At 33.7% G+C, this 18593-nt stretch overlaps 1 protein-coding gene across 1 annotated transcript in view; it reads left to right on the top strand.

Moving 5' to 3' along the window:
* The window catches only part of RSRC1 (arginine and serine rich coiled-coil 1), a 445722-nt gene that overhangs the window by 204086 nt on the left and 223043 nt on the right, over positions 1 to 18593 (top strand). Inside the window, exon 6 of the mRNA XM_017955757.3 lies at positions 11388 to 11424. Coding sequence (XP_017811246.3) covers positions 11388 to 11424 — 37 coding nt within the window. The remainder of the gene's footprint in view (positions 1 to 11387; positions 11425 to 18593) is intronic.

Here is an 18593-nt window from a genome sequence, read left to right as displayed (position 1 = left end):
AAAATTATACCTTAGTTTTCAGTTTCCTGTTGAGTTAAATAGGAGAACAGAAGTTAAACAGAACAACAACAGAAGGAAGAGAAAATCATCAAAAGACTTTAATAATTGAAGACTTGGATAATCAATGTCTGAGTTATTCAAACTTTGCTGTTTTCAGGAAAAATATCCACATGTTGCACTTTTCCCTCAATTTTTTTTTCTCCGCCCAAATGGAGTCTCGCTCTGTCACCCAGGCTGGAGTGCAGTGGCACGATCTCAGCTCACTGCAGCCTCCGCCTCCTGGGTTCAAGCGATTCTCCTGCCTCAGTACCCGGAGTAGCTGGGACTACAGGCATGTGCCACCACACCCAGCTAATTTTTTGTATTTTTAGTTGATACGGGGTTTCACTGTGTTAGCCAAGATGATCTCTATCTCCTGACCTCATGATCCACCCGTCTCAACCTCCCAAAGTGCTGAGATTACAGGCATGAGCCACTGTGCCTAGCCTTTTCCCTCAGTTTTAACAGCTAAAGACGTAATAGGATATATTTATTACCTTCTATTTGGGATTGTTGACTGTGTTACATATGGGAATATATTGCTTTTATGAAATTATTGGGACATAATTTTATAGCAGAATTTTTGGAAGTAGAAATTGTATTTTAAAATTACATTTAAATTTAGATTATTTATAATTGTAATGTGAATTTAATTGATATTTAAATATTTGTACTTATATTGAAGTACTAGAATGCATGAATTTATTTATGATTAAATAGTGGAGATGAAATATACTAGGTTTATTTCCCCTTATAAAAATTATTTAACCCCAGTTCTGCAAGTGAAATAAACATTGTATAAAATCATCAATGATTTTTAAATCTAAAGATTATTCTTTTCTTATACTCCAGTTTTATTTATAAGGATAAATCAGAAAGAACCTAAATGTCTGAAAATAAGGGGTAAGTTAACTTATTGTACATCTGTATGCAGAATAGTACACAAACATTAAAATATTATATGCAAGTATATTATTAACACCCAGAAGCTATTTACAGTATAAAATAGTGAAAACATTTAAGCTATATAACAAATCAACCATGGTCCCATTTTTATAAGAAAAATAATTGTATTTGTGCGTATTCATAAGAATGTCTGGAGGAAAAAACAAGGACATATTGAAGCTATTATCTTTGGCTAGTAGAATTTCAGATAACTTATTTTTTCTTCATTAGAACCAGATGTGATTTTGAATTTTTCTACAATAAGCATTTATTATTTGCTGGGTCACTTGTAGCCCATGTGGCACCTTTGTGCATATTATACAAGATGTCTTTTTCCTGTGGATGCATACCAGGATATACTGTTTGGCCAGGGCATATAGCTTTTAGCTTCCACTTGCCCCCTTGAATTTTTTGTCTTTTCATAATGAACAACACGCACAACTGTATGTGATAGACCTAAAAACTTACATTATAAAACTTATTTTTAATTAATTAAAGTTGTATGACCTTTTAGTACATCTTCTCTGGGCAGATCACTCTTCATACTTGAATTCTGCCAGGTCATGCTGGACCTTTGAGCTCTCTCTTCCTGCCTCCTCTCTTCTATGTACTCAGTCTACCCAAATACAATGAATCCTTCAGGATCTAGCTAAAATTACCCTTCTCTTTGAAATCTTTTCCAACCACTCTAACACATCTGGTCATTTTTCCTTTTTATGAACTTTCCTTGAACAAGGTCAAAAGCATGGGTTGAAGTGGGGGGTGATGGTGAATAGCTTGCATCTCACCTGCTAACTCCAGACAACTGGCCTTGACTCCTTAGTAAAATGTGTTGAGTTGGACCTGACCTCAGTTGGAAAGAGAGTTGTCATTGATGATGAGTGTTTGTCCTGCATGTGAGAAATACGAGATAGGTAGCATGTATCACATGCCCTTTCACTGCCTGGATTGGACGTTAACTTTTTTTTTTTTTTTTTTTTTTTTTTGAGACGGAGTCTCGCTTTGCCGCCCAGGCTCAGTGCAGTGGCCGGATCTCAGCTCACTGCAAGCTCCGCCTCCCGGGTTTACGCCATTCTCCTGCCTCAGCCTCCCGAGTAGCTGGGACTACAGGCGCCCGCCACCTCGCCCGGCTAGTTTTTTTGTATTTTTTAGTAGAGACGGAGTTTCACCATGTTAGCCAGGATGGTCTCGATCTCCTGACCTCGTGATCCGCCCGTCTCGGCCTCCCAGAGTGCTGGGATTACAGGCTTGAGCCACCACGCCCGGCCAGGACGTTAACTATTTTATATACCATCTTCCCTCAGTATCTGTGGGATATTGATTCCAGGGCCTACTGCACATACCAAAGTCTATGGATTCTTAAGTCCCTGAAATGAAATGGCATAGTATTTGTCTATAATTTATGTTTTTTATCTAGATTACTTATAATACCTAGTACAACTTAAATGTTATGTGAGTGGTTGTTATACTGTATTGTTTAGGGAGTAATGTCAAGAATAAAAATCTGTGCATGTTCACTACAGGTACACATTCCCCCCCGACCCCGAATATTTTTGATCTGCGGTTGGTTGACTTCATTGTTGTGGATTCACAGATAGGGAGGACTGACTGTACTAGCCTTGGTTTGACAACACAGTTTTTAGCATCTGAGGCATAGACGCCATATTTCTTCTTGCTTTTTTTCCGTTGATGATGTTTATGTTGTCATTGTTTTTATTATCCCCTCAGAATTTATGGTGGAGCTAAGGGAGCTTAGGAAATAACATTTCTGTTGTACTTCCTTCACCTTGACATTTCAAGTTTGTTTCTGCTATAATTTATCTTGTGTCTAAAAGATCTCTTTTATTGGTTCTTTTACATCAGCTCTACTGATGACAAATTTTTAGTTTTCCTTTGTTTGCAACTGTTATCTAGAGCATGACTTCAGAAATACTGAAATCTCTTCTCTTTCCCCTGTAGACCCTTTCTATGAACTCTGTTTATTTGACTGGTTTTAAGTTGCAAAACTGATCCATACCAGCGTAAGTGTCCAGCTTCCCACTGGAATAAGCCAAGTGTGTATCATAAGTTCTTTGCTGTTTAACATATTTAATTTAAACTTGTCCTGACATAGTGGATGCTCACTAACATTTGTCTATAAAACTAAAGGATCTTAAAAAGAAAACAAAACACTTAAATTTTGTTACTATGGTAGACTTATCTGTGCAAATGATTTATAGGTTCTAGAGCTTTTTTTATTACCAATAATAGATCAAAAACTGCTTGTAAAATGTAAACATCTGAAAATCATCATTCTGAACCATAGTAACATAAGAATATTCATTTAGAGCCGCTAATTTGCAAGGTGTTCGCCAATCAAGAGAAAAGTGCTCACTTCAAGAGAAAAGTTAGAATTTAAGAATTCTAACCAAACCTGCGAAGCAGAAACTGAGAATTTCAGGAAGATCTTTGTGGATCAGAGTACTGACATTAAGCATTTTTAAAAATTGGGTTAAAATACAAAAATAGAAATTATTTTTGCTTGCTTTTCCCAACACACTGTACCTTCTTGCAAATAGAACATAAGAATGTGCTTGTATCAGGATATCTGTAGTGTTCTATTGGATGCTAGCCAAAATTTATCTATCTGTCTATCCATCCATCCATCCATCCATCCAAGATTTGATATTTGAAAATGAGACTGACTTTCATTTATGGGTATTACAGTTGAAATGGATTTCAAGGAAATTAAAAAAGCTGAAACTTATATAAAGATTTTTTTTGTTTTGGAAGTGGAGTATAGTCATTTGGTCCATTATTAGGCTGTTATATTGAACCAGTATTTACTGAGTGACTTCTATATTATATGCTGATTATCTTATTAATTTGTGATTTTGAATGTAAGGTGAGAAAAATTTGAGAAATATATAACTGAACAAAGACCATGAGTAAATAGTAGAGCTGAAATTAGAACTCAGCTTTTTCTTAGATTTATATTTTACCAAACTTTTTATTCATCAGTGACATTTGATACATAACAGAATTTAATACATGTAAAAATGCTTTCATTATTGTTTGAGATGGAAAATGTAGATTTTTAATAATGTGTGTAGTCAGGCTTTTATAAGCCTTCAGTGACATCATCTAAAAATCCAACTCCTGTAGATTTTGCTTTATGAAAGAAAAAATACAAAACTAACCATGATCTTAGCTCTTATATCCATAGAAAACTGCAGCATACTAGTCTTTTAAAACTAAATAATATGTTTAGTTGATGACAAAAAAATCTACTGTACCTTTTTATTTCAGCCAGGTATGGTGGCTCACACCTGTAATTCCAGTTCTTTGGGTGGCTGAGGTGGGAGGACCACTTGAGGCTAGAAGTTCAAAACCAGCTTGGACAACATAGCGAGACCCTACCTATCTCTACAAAAAATAAGAAAAAAACTAGCTGAGTGTGGTGGCACATGCCTGCGGTCATAGCTACTTAGGAGCCTGAGGATGGAGGGCCACTTGGGCCCAGGAGTTAGGGTCTAACTAGATGTTTCTATTGGATTCCAGCCTGGCTGACAGAATGTCTCTTTAAAAAATTTATTATTTTTAATAGTTAACTCCACTTTTCATAATTACTGTATATATACGCATTTTTACATGGGATAACACATATATTACTGATTATAATTATATTTAATCTTTTATTTACTAAGGACTTATTCAGTGGAATGATACTTTAATGCTACTTCAATTAGTTATGTGATTTATGGTTTATGAGTATTTTATAACTAAACCCTCACTGGAATTTTGGCTTGCTCTGTGAAATGGTTTTGGTTTATATTTATTTTGTTAAATTTCTACTCATCCCCCCAAAAAAGTCACTTTTCTTGTAGATATCTTTTGTTTCTTAAATTTGTTTTAAAGTAATCACTTTTATAACTAAATCTATAATAGATTTCGGATTGAGATAATAGGGAATGATGAGAAAAATTGTCATTACTTGACTGGGAAAATCAAGTAATTTAAGTTATTTTCCTAAGCTTATATTTTGACAAATGTAGATGCAAAATATTAATAGTAAAGGAAATTGCCATCATCAGAAAGAATAGTATTTTTTCAAAATAAATATCATTATTAAGTATGGCTCCTTAACCTGATTGCTATAGACTACTAAAAATCTGAATGTTCACTTGGTATGATGGGTATTGTTTTTCTGTTTTAAGAAAAGGAAAGAAAAGTCAATGACTTTCTAGTAAGACTAGGTCTAAAAAAAATCTTAGTTTTTTGTCTACAAATTTCTTAAGAGGACATAAGCTTTATTGTAGCAGTAGATTTTAGACTTAGAGTATATTTCTTTTGGAAAAATAATGAAATTTGTTTGTAACAAAGGGAAAGTAATACCTAGTTTAAATTTTTTTCTTGCCCGCCATGGCATGATTGATAAATGGCATCTTCTCATGCCTAAGATTGAAACTATCAGGTGCTACCTGGTTTATTTAGGGCAACCTCAGCCTTTTCCCAGTTAGTTTTAAAATGTCTGCTTCATACATGTTGAGCCACTGCATTTCCTGCTTTAGAGCCTGGTGTTATGCCAACATTACTATCTGTGCTGCCTCAACTACAAATTGGATGAACAGCCTGTGACACTTTTTCAATATTATTACATTAAACCAAGTGGATTTTGATTGATAACCTAATATTCAACTAATGCAGAACATCAATCATGGCAAGTATATTAATTATTTAATATTGCAGTCTAATTCAGAAATCGATGTGCTGCATGAGGGGAAGGGAAACTCATGGTTCCCAGAAGATTTAAGACAGGGAATGATTTAAAAAGGACCTGCTGTACTCCTGTGTGTTAGTTCGATACAAATCTTTATTCATTTGCCAATAATCTCTTCCCATTTTCCACTTCAGGACCATTTTATCAGTTTTGAGACCTATAATTGAATTAAGTCTGCTTTCAGCACAGGGCAAAAGGAGTTGCACAAATATTGATGAAGTCATGACAGGGACAACCCAAGAGACAGACCACTAAAGAGGACAGATTTTATACCGTTTGTTGTAAGATCCTTCTATCAATGTCTTGGATGTTGCCTCTCTATTTTTTCAAATTCATTAAAACTTTTAGAATCACTTTTAAGACTTTTGTGTTTAAATATCCTCCATCATAATAACGTTTCTATAGTTTATTTTTTATCCTCATCTACATTATCCTTCTTTTTAACAGCAACCTGGTATGTTAGGTAAGGCAAGTAAGCCTCACATCATAGGTGGACAATCTGAGATTGAGAAAAGTTGGATTTTACTCAAGCTCACATGACTATTTTGTAGTAGTGTTTAAATTTGAGTGTAGGCACTCTGCTTCTAAAACCAGTATTGTATGTCATACTGTCTTGTGTTGTATTTATGTACTCATGATACTTTACCTGTGTTGTTTTGAGATGGTCATTCTTCCTTATCTTTTTGACCAAAGTAAAAGTAAAGAAAACTGATTTTCATGGAGAACTTGAGTAAACTTAGGTGTCCCAATGTGATATGTTAAGCTTTATGTATATGCAAACCTTCCAGATATAAATGAAAACTTACTGGTTTATCTTTCACTAGACTAGAATATACTTAAGTCTCTGACTCTCATATATGTATATATTACCTAAAATTACCTTCCTTTCATATATACATACATATGTATACATACATAATACATACATACATATGTGTGTATGGGAGTAGGGGACTTAAATGTATTTTGTCATTAAACCATTAAACTTGCTGCCCCAGCTTTCTTTTGGTTCATATTTGCCTGGAGTTATGGGAAATCTTTTTTTTTGGGAAACTCTTCTGAATCAGTTTGTATTGTGTGTCTTTTGTAAATAATACATTGCTGGATTTTGTTTTTTTATCCAATCTGAAAATCTTTTCTGGAATTTCAATTCCAGATGATTATGGGTGAACTTTCTCTGGTTTTCTTTTTAGTTATTGATTACTTAGATTACAATAATTGCTCAATTCTAGGCCATCCTTTACTTGCCTTACCTTGTTGATTCTTCCTGAATTTATTTCCCTTCTTACCTGCATTATATTCCTCAAGACTTCTTTTAAATAATGTCTTTATGTGGTGAATTTTTTGAAACCTTGCATGCTGAGAATTTCTTTATATTTATTTGTATTTAAATAATAGTTTATTAGCTATATGTTAATTCTTGGTTCACAGTTCTTTTCCTGTAACACTTTATCTTGAGAGTTATTATTACTCCATTATCTTCTTGTCTTCACTTTAGTGTTGAGAAATCTAATATCAGTGTTATTCTTCCTTTGTGTAGGGGTCTCCTTTTTCATTCCAGAAGCTTTTTGACTTCTCTTAATCCATTATAGTCTTAAATGTCCGTATAATATGCTTTGCTGTGGATTTTTAAGCATCCTTTTCAGCACTCTATGTGCCCTTTCAACCTGAGTTTGAATATTTTTATATCTGGGAAATCTCTGTCATTATTTCTTCAAATATTTCCTTTCTTTCATTTTTTTTAACCCTCCTTCTAGGATTCTCATTATGTAGATGTTAACACTTCTACTCCTGTTCTTAATTCTATCAATTATTTGTCTTGTCTTTTTGCCCCCTCCCTATGCCTTCTACAATAGTTCTTCTACCCAGTTTTCCAGCTTATGAATTCATCCTCTGTCTGTATCTATTGTGTTTTCAATCCATCCTCTGAGTTCTTTATTTCAAATGATTATGTTTGTAATACCCACTATCATATATTGGTTCTTTTTCAAAACTTCATTTTCATACTTATATTTCTAAAAATCATCTCTTTGAAGATGTTATTATGTTCACATTCTTGTTCTGTTTTCTCTGGATAAGATTATTATGTTTTTAAATTCTGGTTTATACATCTTACAATTTTCCTTGTGGGTTCATCTATTTTTTCCTAACAGCATTTAGCTGCCTCAGATAGTAATTTTAATCTAAAAGGAGGGGTAAAAATCTAAGATCTGACTTATGCTTCTCCAGGCTAATTTAAAAACTAGAGTGGACCACCTCTAGTGTTCTAGTGTAGCCTCAACTACTTTCCCCATTGTGGCTCCCACACCCTCAAAAACAGTAAAAATAAATAAATAAATAAATAAATAACCACCTACACCCTACACATGTTCGTGCACATACATGCACCTGTGCCTTCCTCCTAATACTACTGTTTTATCTCAGGCAGCAGCTCAGTGTTGCAAATTGCCTTGTTCTTTACATGGGTTGGAGATAGAGTGGGACTGCGTAGTACTGCTCAGAGACCTGAGCTGGTTGCTACTGACTCTGTACCCAAGCTTATCTTGTGATTCAGATGTCATATCCTTAAATATATTGATTCAGTCATTTTATTGGGTGCCAGAATATAAAAATTAAAAAGATGGAATGCATATCTTCAAGGAGTTTTCACTTCACTGGTGTAAGTAGGAAAGTAAATTGGCATTTATTAAATACTGTGATCAGTTCTGTGATGGGACATGCCCGGAGTGTTATGGAAACATATAGGAAGAATTCATTACATGATTTGTGGGAAAGGGAGGAGGTTTCCCCAGTTGAAGAATGGTTTAGGATGAGTCCTGAAGGGTGGATTTTAATTAGATGGGGAAGATTAGAGGAGGCTGGGAGAAAAGGAGCATTTTAGGTAGAGGGAGAAAGTGGTTCATTGGTGAGTGAAACCAGGTTAAACGTAGCTTGTTGTGGCTGCTGTTGTTACTTTTCATGTAATGTAGCATTGACAAGATAACAGAGGGAATAGGTAAACTGCAGTATGGTAAGATATTGTAGATTTTAAGAAGAGAATTGACATGATTAAGTTTACATTTTAGAAAAATTTTGCTGTGTTAATGGAGAATGAATTGACATGGGACAAGGCAGGAACTATTGACATTCAATAAGAGGATATTGCAGCAATTTAGGGAGAAAAGATGAAGGACTGAAATACCATAAAAGCTGTGAAGATAGAAATAGTTAGATCTAATGATAATTAAGGATATTGAATAGCCAGGGCCCTGTAGTTGATTACATTTGGTTACATTTGATAGTGAAGGAAAGGGAATGTGCCAAGAATAATGTCTTGTTTTCTCTCAGCCATGCCATTCAAAACATTTTATAAATATCTTTTAATTTAAAGAATTACTTAGAAACATGGCAAAGCAATAGCCTACATTTTCTTTTTGTTTTAAAGAACAGTTTCTTGTCCTCGTTCTAAAATACAGGTATCTCAGAAAATTAAGTGATTTTCCCTAAGATTGTGGCAGACACAGTTGACAGCAAACCTACCCTGAAATGAGGCTATTTACAGTCTTTGTTTATCCCATTTTGTGTGGACATTAATATGTTTCTTTCAGAATTATTTAACGTGTATGATGATGAGATGCTGCATCAGACCCTCCTGGCACCATTGTATGACATACCTTAACCTTTCTAAAATCTGAAATATTCTGATAAAGCATGTCTAGCCCCAGCTATTTCAGATACTGAAGTATGGACTTATACTTTGAATCTGATCACTTGTGTTCTTTTTATATTGCAATATTATTTTCTAATAAGAACCATTTTGTGACAATGTAGCTGTGGCAGAAAGCGAAGTAGATGTGTATTATATAGCACAGACTCTAAGATAGATTGCCAAGTGAAGGTACAAAATGGGGTGTATAATATGCTTCTATTGTGGATTTCAACAGACATAGAAGGGGGACACCCACACACACACACATACACACACACACACACACACACACACGAGTGCATAGAATATCTTCAGAAGGATAAACCAAGATTGAGAACTGGGAGTCAGTGATGGGAGGAAGATTTAATTTTATTTAGTGTGCACGCGCGCACACACACACACACACATATGTTGCCCTGTTCAGATGTTTCACTATATGTTACTTTTTTGTTTAAATTTTAAGTTATACAAATAACTGTATTTGAATGTTCTTGTGAAAATGTAAAGATTCATTTGACTTCCAGCTCTGATAAATGCATTAATTTTGTAATGATAAAGTATAAAATAACTATTTATATAGATAGTAGCCTTCTCTCACACCTTGCAGTAATTTATTCCTATCATTTGTCAGTACGACTACAGACATTAGAGATTAAATAATGAGTTTCAGAAACCATTAAATATCTAAACATTGAATATATAGTTTTGCGAAGATTGCCAGAAGCAGGAAATACAGAAGAGAATGGCTGAAAATTAGTGCTAATCAGTAGAAGTGGGAATTTACTCCTAATATATCAGACTGGGCAGTGAGAGCAAAGGTTGGAAGCCATGAGTACAGTTTTCCAGCAGCAAATCTGAAGGGAATAAAAATGGAGAAATTTGGAAAGATAGTATAGCAAGACAAAGGAAACAGGTAAGTATATCTTTGGCAAAGAAAAAGTAGAAGACAGAAATAGAAATGAAAGTTGAGACCTCTCAGAGAAGCGAGGAGACGTGGGGAGAAGATTAAACATCATGAATATAATAATGTTGTTTATTGTTGGAGGATTTATATTAATAATTAGTTTCTGCAATGTGGTAGGATTATAATTTTTTGTTAAAAAAGGTAATGCTTGGTACGTATAATGGAACTAAAATACTGCTTGGTCAGAATGAGAAAAGCCAAAGTTCATTTGTCGTAAATAAATTGGTAGAGATTGAAATCAGAAAAAATTTAACTGTTTGCCACATTTCAACAAATCTATATTTAAATTATGTTTGTTACATGTACAGATACTTGTATTTTTAGTTCCATAAGCAGTCTCTTTTACAGTAAAAAGCAGAAATTTAATACTTAAAATATATCATGATATTTGATGTTTATGATTTCTTTGGTGATATTTTCTTTTTTAATATTAAAATGATCTCAGGTCCTGATTTGTAGTGTACATTAAATTCATAAAATTAATGACAGAGACAATAGGTTAAGATTTAGTTATTTAGCTATGTACTCACTAATGTGTTCTTTATGTGTACATTGTTTTTATAAAAATGTAACCATTGATGGATGGATATTTGAGAAACCAAATAAAATGTGAGTTGTAGAATATGGGTGGTAGAATCTGTAAATTTGAACATTTTCATAATGTTGGAAATAATAAACAAAATTTCTAATAGAAAAGCTAGTGTGAAAGGAATAGATACTGTATGAAGAGTAAAATGATGTTTGTGAGTTCTTTATGTTTTTCATTGACTTTGAAAAATCTGAAACTTCTTTTAGTGAAATACCAATTTTGTGGTAAATCTAATATAAATTATCTGTTCATTTTTGATAAAAATTGTTTTGTCCTTAAAAACAGTGTTATGAACATAATACATATGAAAAATTACAAGGGTTTATAAAACATTTTTGAGGTAAAAAAATTAGAGCAGACAAGGATTTAGCAACTATTTAGAACTTTTATTCTTCTATTTTAGGGAATCTGGAAACATCAAAGCTGGATTAGAACATCTGGTAAGTTCTAATTTTCTCTTGAACATTTGCATCATCTTTGATATCTGCATTCTAAATGAACACTTTTGAATGAGCTTTGAATACCTTGTATTGAGAAAGTCAACCATTTCCCAAAGGGTCAGCTTACTGTTATTATGTGAAGGCACTTACATTTTCATTTCTCTTATCATTTCAAGGGAATTTAAAAATTTTTTAAATTACTTTTTTTTTGATGTAGAGATGAAATAAAATGGATGACAATCCTTGGATTGATGCTTGCTTTAATTATAAACAAAAATTGTTTGGTGTAGAATTTTTGGCATATCTTGATCTGATGAAAACAAGCTTGTGTTTTAAGAAAAACACAATCAAATATTGCATGCATAAATGTGGTATGTTTTAGCAATTTAGCAGCTTTGAAAGAAGTGCACAGCTTTGTCTTTCCTCATGTCTTTGCTTTATGAATAATGCATTGGTTTAAACTACATTCAGATTTAGAATATAAAATAATTGAGATGCAAAATTTTTGGTTTAAGTAAACATTTTAGAGAAAAGTGAAATTCAAACTGATTTAGCATTAAAATCTGTTATTGATCAAAAAATTAGAAAACCCATACAATTGTAATATGTCTGAAATTCATTGAGCCCACTGTATTGAGTGTTTATTACAACATTAAGTAGTTCATTTAAACTGAGCATTACAGAGTCATCCTCCAGTTTCTGGTCAGATCCAAATGTTGAATAATTAATGGTACAGATTCTTTTGTAAATACAGTCTAAGTAGTTTTTTAATGCAAGACTTCAATGCAAGTATATCATACTGTAGCTTTGTTAACTATTAATGTACTTTTGTTCTGCTTCCACAAAAGCAAACAGTAGAAAGAGACAGCTTCATTTTGACTTATAGCAGGTGTTTTTTTTTTACAGGAATTTTTGATTTTTCTTTTACAGCTAATGGAAACTGAGGAAACCTAGACTTTTAAAAGTGATCCTAAAAATTAGAGATAATTATTTAAAAGGAGGATATAATAGAAAATTTGAGCTATGTATTTGGGGATTAGAAGTTAGTAAATAACATGCTTATTTTCATCATTAAAAAGTATTTCCTGAACCACCGTTTATCACTTCATAATAGCACATAGATTTAGGACATATGGACATCAGAATAAACATGTTAATTTGTAACATGATTCCAGTATCAGTTAGGGGCTTACAGCAAGGAAGAACAGCTATCATAGTGCCAAAATGAGGTATCTTTTGGTTTTTATTTATATTTATTTATTTATTTATTTTTTTGAGATGAAGTCTCACTCTTTCTCCCAGGTTGGTGAGTGGTACGATCTCGGCTCGCTGTAACCTCTGCCTCCCAGGTTCAAGCGATTCTCCTGCCTCAGCTTCCCAGTAGTTGGGATTACAGGTGCCCGTCACCATGCCCAGCTAATTTTTTTGTGTTTTTAGTAGAGATGGGATTTCACCATATTAGCCAGGCTGGTCTCAAACACCTGACCTCAGGTGATCCACCTGCCTCAGCCTCCCCAAATGCTGGAATTACAGGTGTGAGCCACCCGGCCTGAGGTGTCTTTTATACTTTTGATGTAAATTATTATTTATTAAAAATACTTTATATTTACTTTGTTCATGTTCTTCAGTAAATAAAAATGGCTTTGACGTTTTACTAGTTTAAATTTCATACTTTTTATACTTACTAGTGGCATCTCATTTTCAGTAACTATTTCACACATTTATATTGTACTCATAATTTTATCTAGCAGTGGTTTTTCTAGCTGTGCCTTGGGTTGCCCGGAAAGCTCTCCAAAGCAGTTGGTACTGCAGACTTCCACTACTCACTTTAACCAAAATAGTTCCACTTTTAGTTATTTTGTAGAGTAAACTTTTGAACTTTTTAATAACATTTCATCTGAAGAAAGAGTACTCTGGCTAATATTATTTTAAAACTTTGTATAAAACATAGCTACTCATTGAAGAATAATTATATATTAAGTATTCTTCCCTGTTCTTGACACTAAGTTATACTTCATTTTTACTTATGTCATATACCTCAAATATATTTCAAAGATAAGCATTTTTGGAATAAAGAGCCAGGACTAGCATACAATTAGGGAGTAAGAAGCAGATGACTTGAATGCATTTTATCTTAGTTGTTTGAAAGACTGTAACTTGATGTTGTAATTGACCCACTAACTGTGAACTATTAACAATATTCATCTATCTGTCTGTCTGTTAATCTATCCATTCATCCATCTTGCATTTTACATTAATAATACTCAGTAAAGTCAGTGATGTTATGAAGAATACCTTTATAAACCTTTCTAAAATGGTTCATGCCTAAAATGGAACTAAACTCACAATTTATGGGTTGAGCATTAATGAAACCTGTTCTGTCTAGTACCTGTGGGCACCTGAGGTTTGTGTCTCTCCCTTTGACTGCTGAGCGGATTGTTTAGAGCCTTTTGGCATATATGTAGCTCTTCTTTGAATTGGCTGTACATCCAAATACAATTAGAAGTATATTTTTGAAGAGATCAGTGTTAAAAAATACATGATAAAATTAAAATGAGAAAAGCACCCTGTACATTTGGAATTAATCTCTTTGTATAGCTTTCTTCAGTCTTTATTTTTTAAAAATTATTTACTTAGATTATCATAGAGAATTAGCATTGTTCTAAGGGGGTAAAAGCCAATATACATTTTAATAAGTTAAGAAAAATTACATATGTCACTTGTTATACTTGCTACCAGGTAACGTAGTTGCCCTGATTTTGTACTATATGTGTATATGCTCTTCTTGGTATATAGTTAGATGTAACCCTGAAAAGGAGAAAGCTAGTGTGAATCTGTGGAGAAAAGAGTGGAGTAAGTGGACTGTTCCCCTGGAACCTCTTCAAGCACTGATTTCCTTAAGTTTTTTACAATCTCCTAGACCATTGATTCACCTTCTCTGTTTTTTTTGTTTTTTTTTGTTTTTTGTTTTTTTAAATCATTTATTTCTCTCAATGTTGCCAGGTGATCCTGAGAACTGTCCTAGTATCTCATTTTCCTCAGCCTAAATTTTTTATAATATGCTGTCCAATACCATCTTATTTTTCTTTTCACAAACTCATTCACTACCCATAAAGTCTATACCTCTTTAAAGTTCTAGACTGAGACTTTGAAGGCTGCTGCTCTGTTATCCATTGATGATTCTTGTCTGATGATTGCAAAATATTGATTTTCCAATTCTACTGCTCCCTCCATGTTACAGCCAGCATTCTACAGTAAGGAAGAGCCCACCTCCCTTATTTTATTTATCTATTTATCAGGAGTAAGGACTCATGATTTTAATTTTATTAAATAGGTTATTGTCAATTACTTTCCTTATTTATTTTGATGCTCAGATTGTCCCAGATTTATCAAGAGAGAATCTTTTCATGATGGCTTCTGAGTTCTTATAACAAGTGAGAACCCTGACTCCTAATAACACCGATACAGTTACTCATTTGTTCAGTCATATAATGTACATAAAATAGTTTTAGAATTGCTACAAGCATACTTTGAGTAAAACAACCCTATTAAAAAGAGTTCAAGATTTATTTGCAGTTCCTTTTCTCCAATGAGTATAGTTATGTTATTTATTTGAAATATAGTTGCATTTATTTGTTTCTGTTTGCATTCAATTTAGGTGTCTTTGTCCCCATTCCTATTGATTTACTTATGTTTGAACATGTATGATGTTAACATGCTTCCAGAGGTCAAAATTATACACTGTGGTATTCTCAAAGAGGTGTGGCGCTCTCTTTCTTTCTAGCCTGTTCTCCTCCACCCCTTGTAAATAGCCAATTTTATTGACTTCTAGTTTATTGTTAATCCTTTTTTTTTTTTTTTTTTTTTTTGGTAAAACCTTTTTTTTTTTTTTTTTTTTTTTTTTCTTTTTTTTTTTTTTTTTTTTTTTTTTTTTTTTTTTGCTTAACAGTGTATCCTGGAAAAATTACTGTGTGTATCATTATATTTATTGTGTTTCTTTATTAAAGGTCTGAGATTTTAGCCTACTTGCATGTCTTCCATAGTTGTATAGATGCTGGCAGAAGATATGAGATTCCTGAATCAGAGGCAAAGTGGTTTATTGCTAACAGCACAATGGGTAGCACATGCTTCATGTGTGTATAGGTTTCTCTTGACCCTCAGGTTCCAAGAAGTAATGCTGCATACTCAGTGGGTTTGTGTCATAGCTCAGTGCCTATAACATTTTTTAAGACTTACAGAAAATGAGTGAAAACACTGCTTATAGTGTTGTGCTTAATTAGATTTTATAATGAACTTAAGAAAATAATTTTTTAAATTTGATGAATAATCACTTACAGATGAAAGTCCTTCTGATAATGACCCCAGGGTTACGTCTGTTATCACAGAAGGGTTGAAGGAGTGGAGGTGGGTGGTTATTAGATGTTGCTCCTGGCACTTTTTTTTTTTTTAATGCTGCTCCAAAGTTGTAGAAAGTTGACTCTGAGTTCTTCTTGTTCTATCAAAGGGTGCTGACTCCATGTTTTTTTCTTTTTTCTTCCTTTTTTTTTTTTTTTTTTTTTTTGAGATAGGAATCTTGCTTGGTCTCCCAGGCTGGAGAGCAGTGGTGCAATCTCGGCTCACTACAACCTCCACCTCCCAGGTTCAAGTGGTTCTCCTGTCTCAGCCTCCTGAGTAGCTGGGACTGCAGGCACCTGCCACCATGCCCAGCTGATTTTTATATTTTTACTAGAGACGGGGTTTTACCATGTTGGCCAGGCTGGCCTCAAACTCCTGACCTCAGATGATCCGCCCTCCTTGGCCTTCCAGAGTGCCGGGATTACAGGCATGAGCAACTACGCCTGGCGTCTCCATGTTTTTCCTACCATTGTGTTTTAAAGTTCTGGATAATGTAGTGAGTAGTGACGCTTATTGGACTACTGAATGGGGATTCAAATGTTTACTTTCAGCTGGGGGGTTTAAAGAAGTCAACACGTTTTTGTTTTTCCAATTAAGAAAAAAACATAGGAGATGGAGCCTTGCCATTTGATGACAATACCGCTATTATTATTTTGTAAGCAAACTATAAAAATGATGCTATCCTTTTCTCTTGGGAGAAGGATTTAGATCAGAAAATATTAAGTTGAGCTGTATGAAAAATTTTACTTTTTTAGGTCAAAATAGTTTTGTGGGTTGTTTCTGGCTTGAAAGAAGGACAGCTGTGCTATGCCCCCTTTGGCAAGGAATGAAATGAATTATCCTGATCAGTATGATGTTTCTAAAGCTTCCTTTGTTCTCTTTTCTGAAAGTCAAATAAATAGAAGTGGCTTGTAGTAACTGTACAGAGTGATCTGGGGCCGTGCTTCACCATCTTTAATGTACATTTGAGTCACCTGCGATTCTTGCTTAAAGCACGTTCTGATTCTTTGGGTCTGGGGCACAGTTTGAAATTATACATTTCAACAAGCTCCTAAGCAAGGTTAATGCTGCTAGTTCAGTGACCACCAGAAAGAAAAAAGGCATTCAATTGAAAGACATGTGTCCAGTGAAGAAGGCCTTCTGAATCTGGTGAAGAATCTAGGTGTTTTCCTTGTATTCATTGAGTATTATTCTGCAACCTGTGAATGATTGGTTGGATGTTCATAAACCCAGGGGAAGGGGTACTCCAAAAAGTTTATAGAGGGGCAAAAAATTCATCTTATCTTGCAAGAGTCATAGACATTTGTTTCAAAATTTTTGGTTTAGATGTTAAGTTGTATTTTTTCAGGACTGGAGTTGGAACCTAGGACTAATAATACCTTGTTAAGCTTTAAGTGGAAAATTAAATGAATGATAATACATCTTTTAGTGAAAAGGGTTACAAGTATTTACAGCTTTAAGTGGGATTTGTTTTCTATTAATAGTTGAACAGCAAAAGAACTCTGGAGCCATACCTGTGGGTTTTGTCTCTCCACAGAGGTCTCATTTATGTTTCTTATATTGTATAACATTTGAGAGTGATGACCTACTTGTCCTTGTGGTCAAGTAACACAGTCTGGCCATTTTAAGTGTTGAAAAGCAACCATCATTAATAGTTTGTTTAGCCCATCAGTGGTTTATAAGAATATAGTTCTGCTTGCCAGAAATGTAGGCAGGCCCATTGCTATTAGGTATTCATCAATAACGATCAGGTTCCAATAAAAGCCCTCTCCTTTCTGTTTTAGACTATTTTACATAGGACTTGAAAATCAAACTGCCGTATTTCAGTTTTCAGACTAATAGCTCTATTTAACACAAGCATAAACATAGTTAATGGATTGTTATCATACTTTTGGGAATTCAGTTAATATACAACATGAGCTAGAAAATGCAAAAATAGATTATAAACTCTATTCTAAACTTTCGTCTGTGGTATTTTAAATATTTCAGTTTTAGCTTTATATTTTCTTACTGTGTTGTGAAGAAATGTTTTTGACATGTGTCTAAATGAGTTTGAGAATGTATTATCTCAAAATGCACTAATGTTACCCATATACTCAATAAATTTATTAAACACTGATTAAAAATGTTAGCTCATGTCACTATTTAAGGATTTCAGCATAATAGATACCTTTCCTCCCAACATTTTAATTTATTTTTCTCACCTAAGACAATATACATTTGAGGTTTAGGGTAAAACTGCATATTAAAACAGACACTTTCCTCAAACTGTGATCATGAGATGAAACAGCATGAAGTTTTTCTTCTTTCAACAAGACCAATTCCATAAATCTTTCTCTTTCCTTTTAACAGACAGTGTGTCCTATGAATGTGTGCAAATTAAAATACTTTTAATGTGGATAAAATGTTAATGTCATGTTAATGTCATATTACTATCATAATTTCTTAGGCAGTTTACAGATCTTAAATCTGAGGACTGGCATATAATCTAGTCATAAACAGTGCCATGTCAAGTGATCCATTTCTCTGATACATTTTGATGAGTTACAAGTTTATTGAAAATTGCTTCTGTAATAAATGATTAATATTGTCCAGTCATTCAAATAGCATGAACTTGGGCCCTTCTCTGCCCTTCCCCAATTCCTCCTTTCACCCTCTAGAGAAAGATCTGTGTGTTTTATTATAAGACACAATGGTTTTTAAAATGGTGAGGAAATGGTGGCAGGCTGACGTTTTAAAAAAAAGGACAAGATGTCATGCAATTTTCATGATAT

This window comes from Papio anubis, chromosome 2 (assembly GCF_008728515.1).
Source record: "Papio anubis isolate 15944 chromosome 2, Panubis1.0, whole genome shotgun sequence".
Taxonomy (NCBI): Eukaryota; Metazoa; Chordata; class Mammalia; order Primates; family Cercopithecidae; genus Papio; species Papio anubis.
The sequence above is the reverse complement of the archived record's forward strand: the minus strand, read 5'-3'. Positions and strand labels throughout refer to the sequence as shown.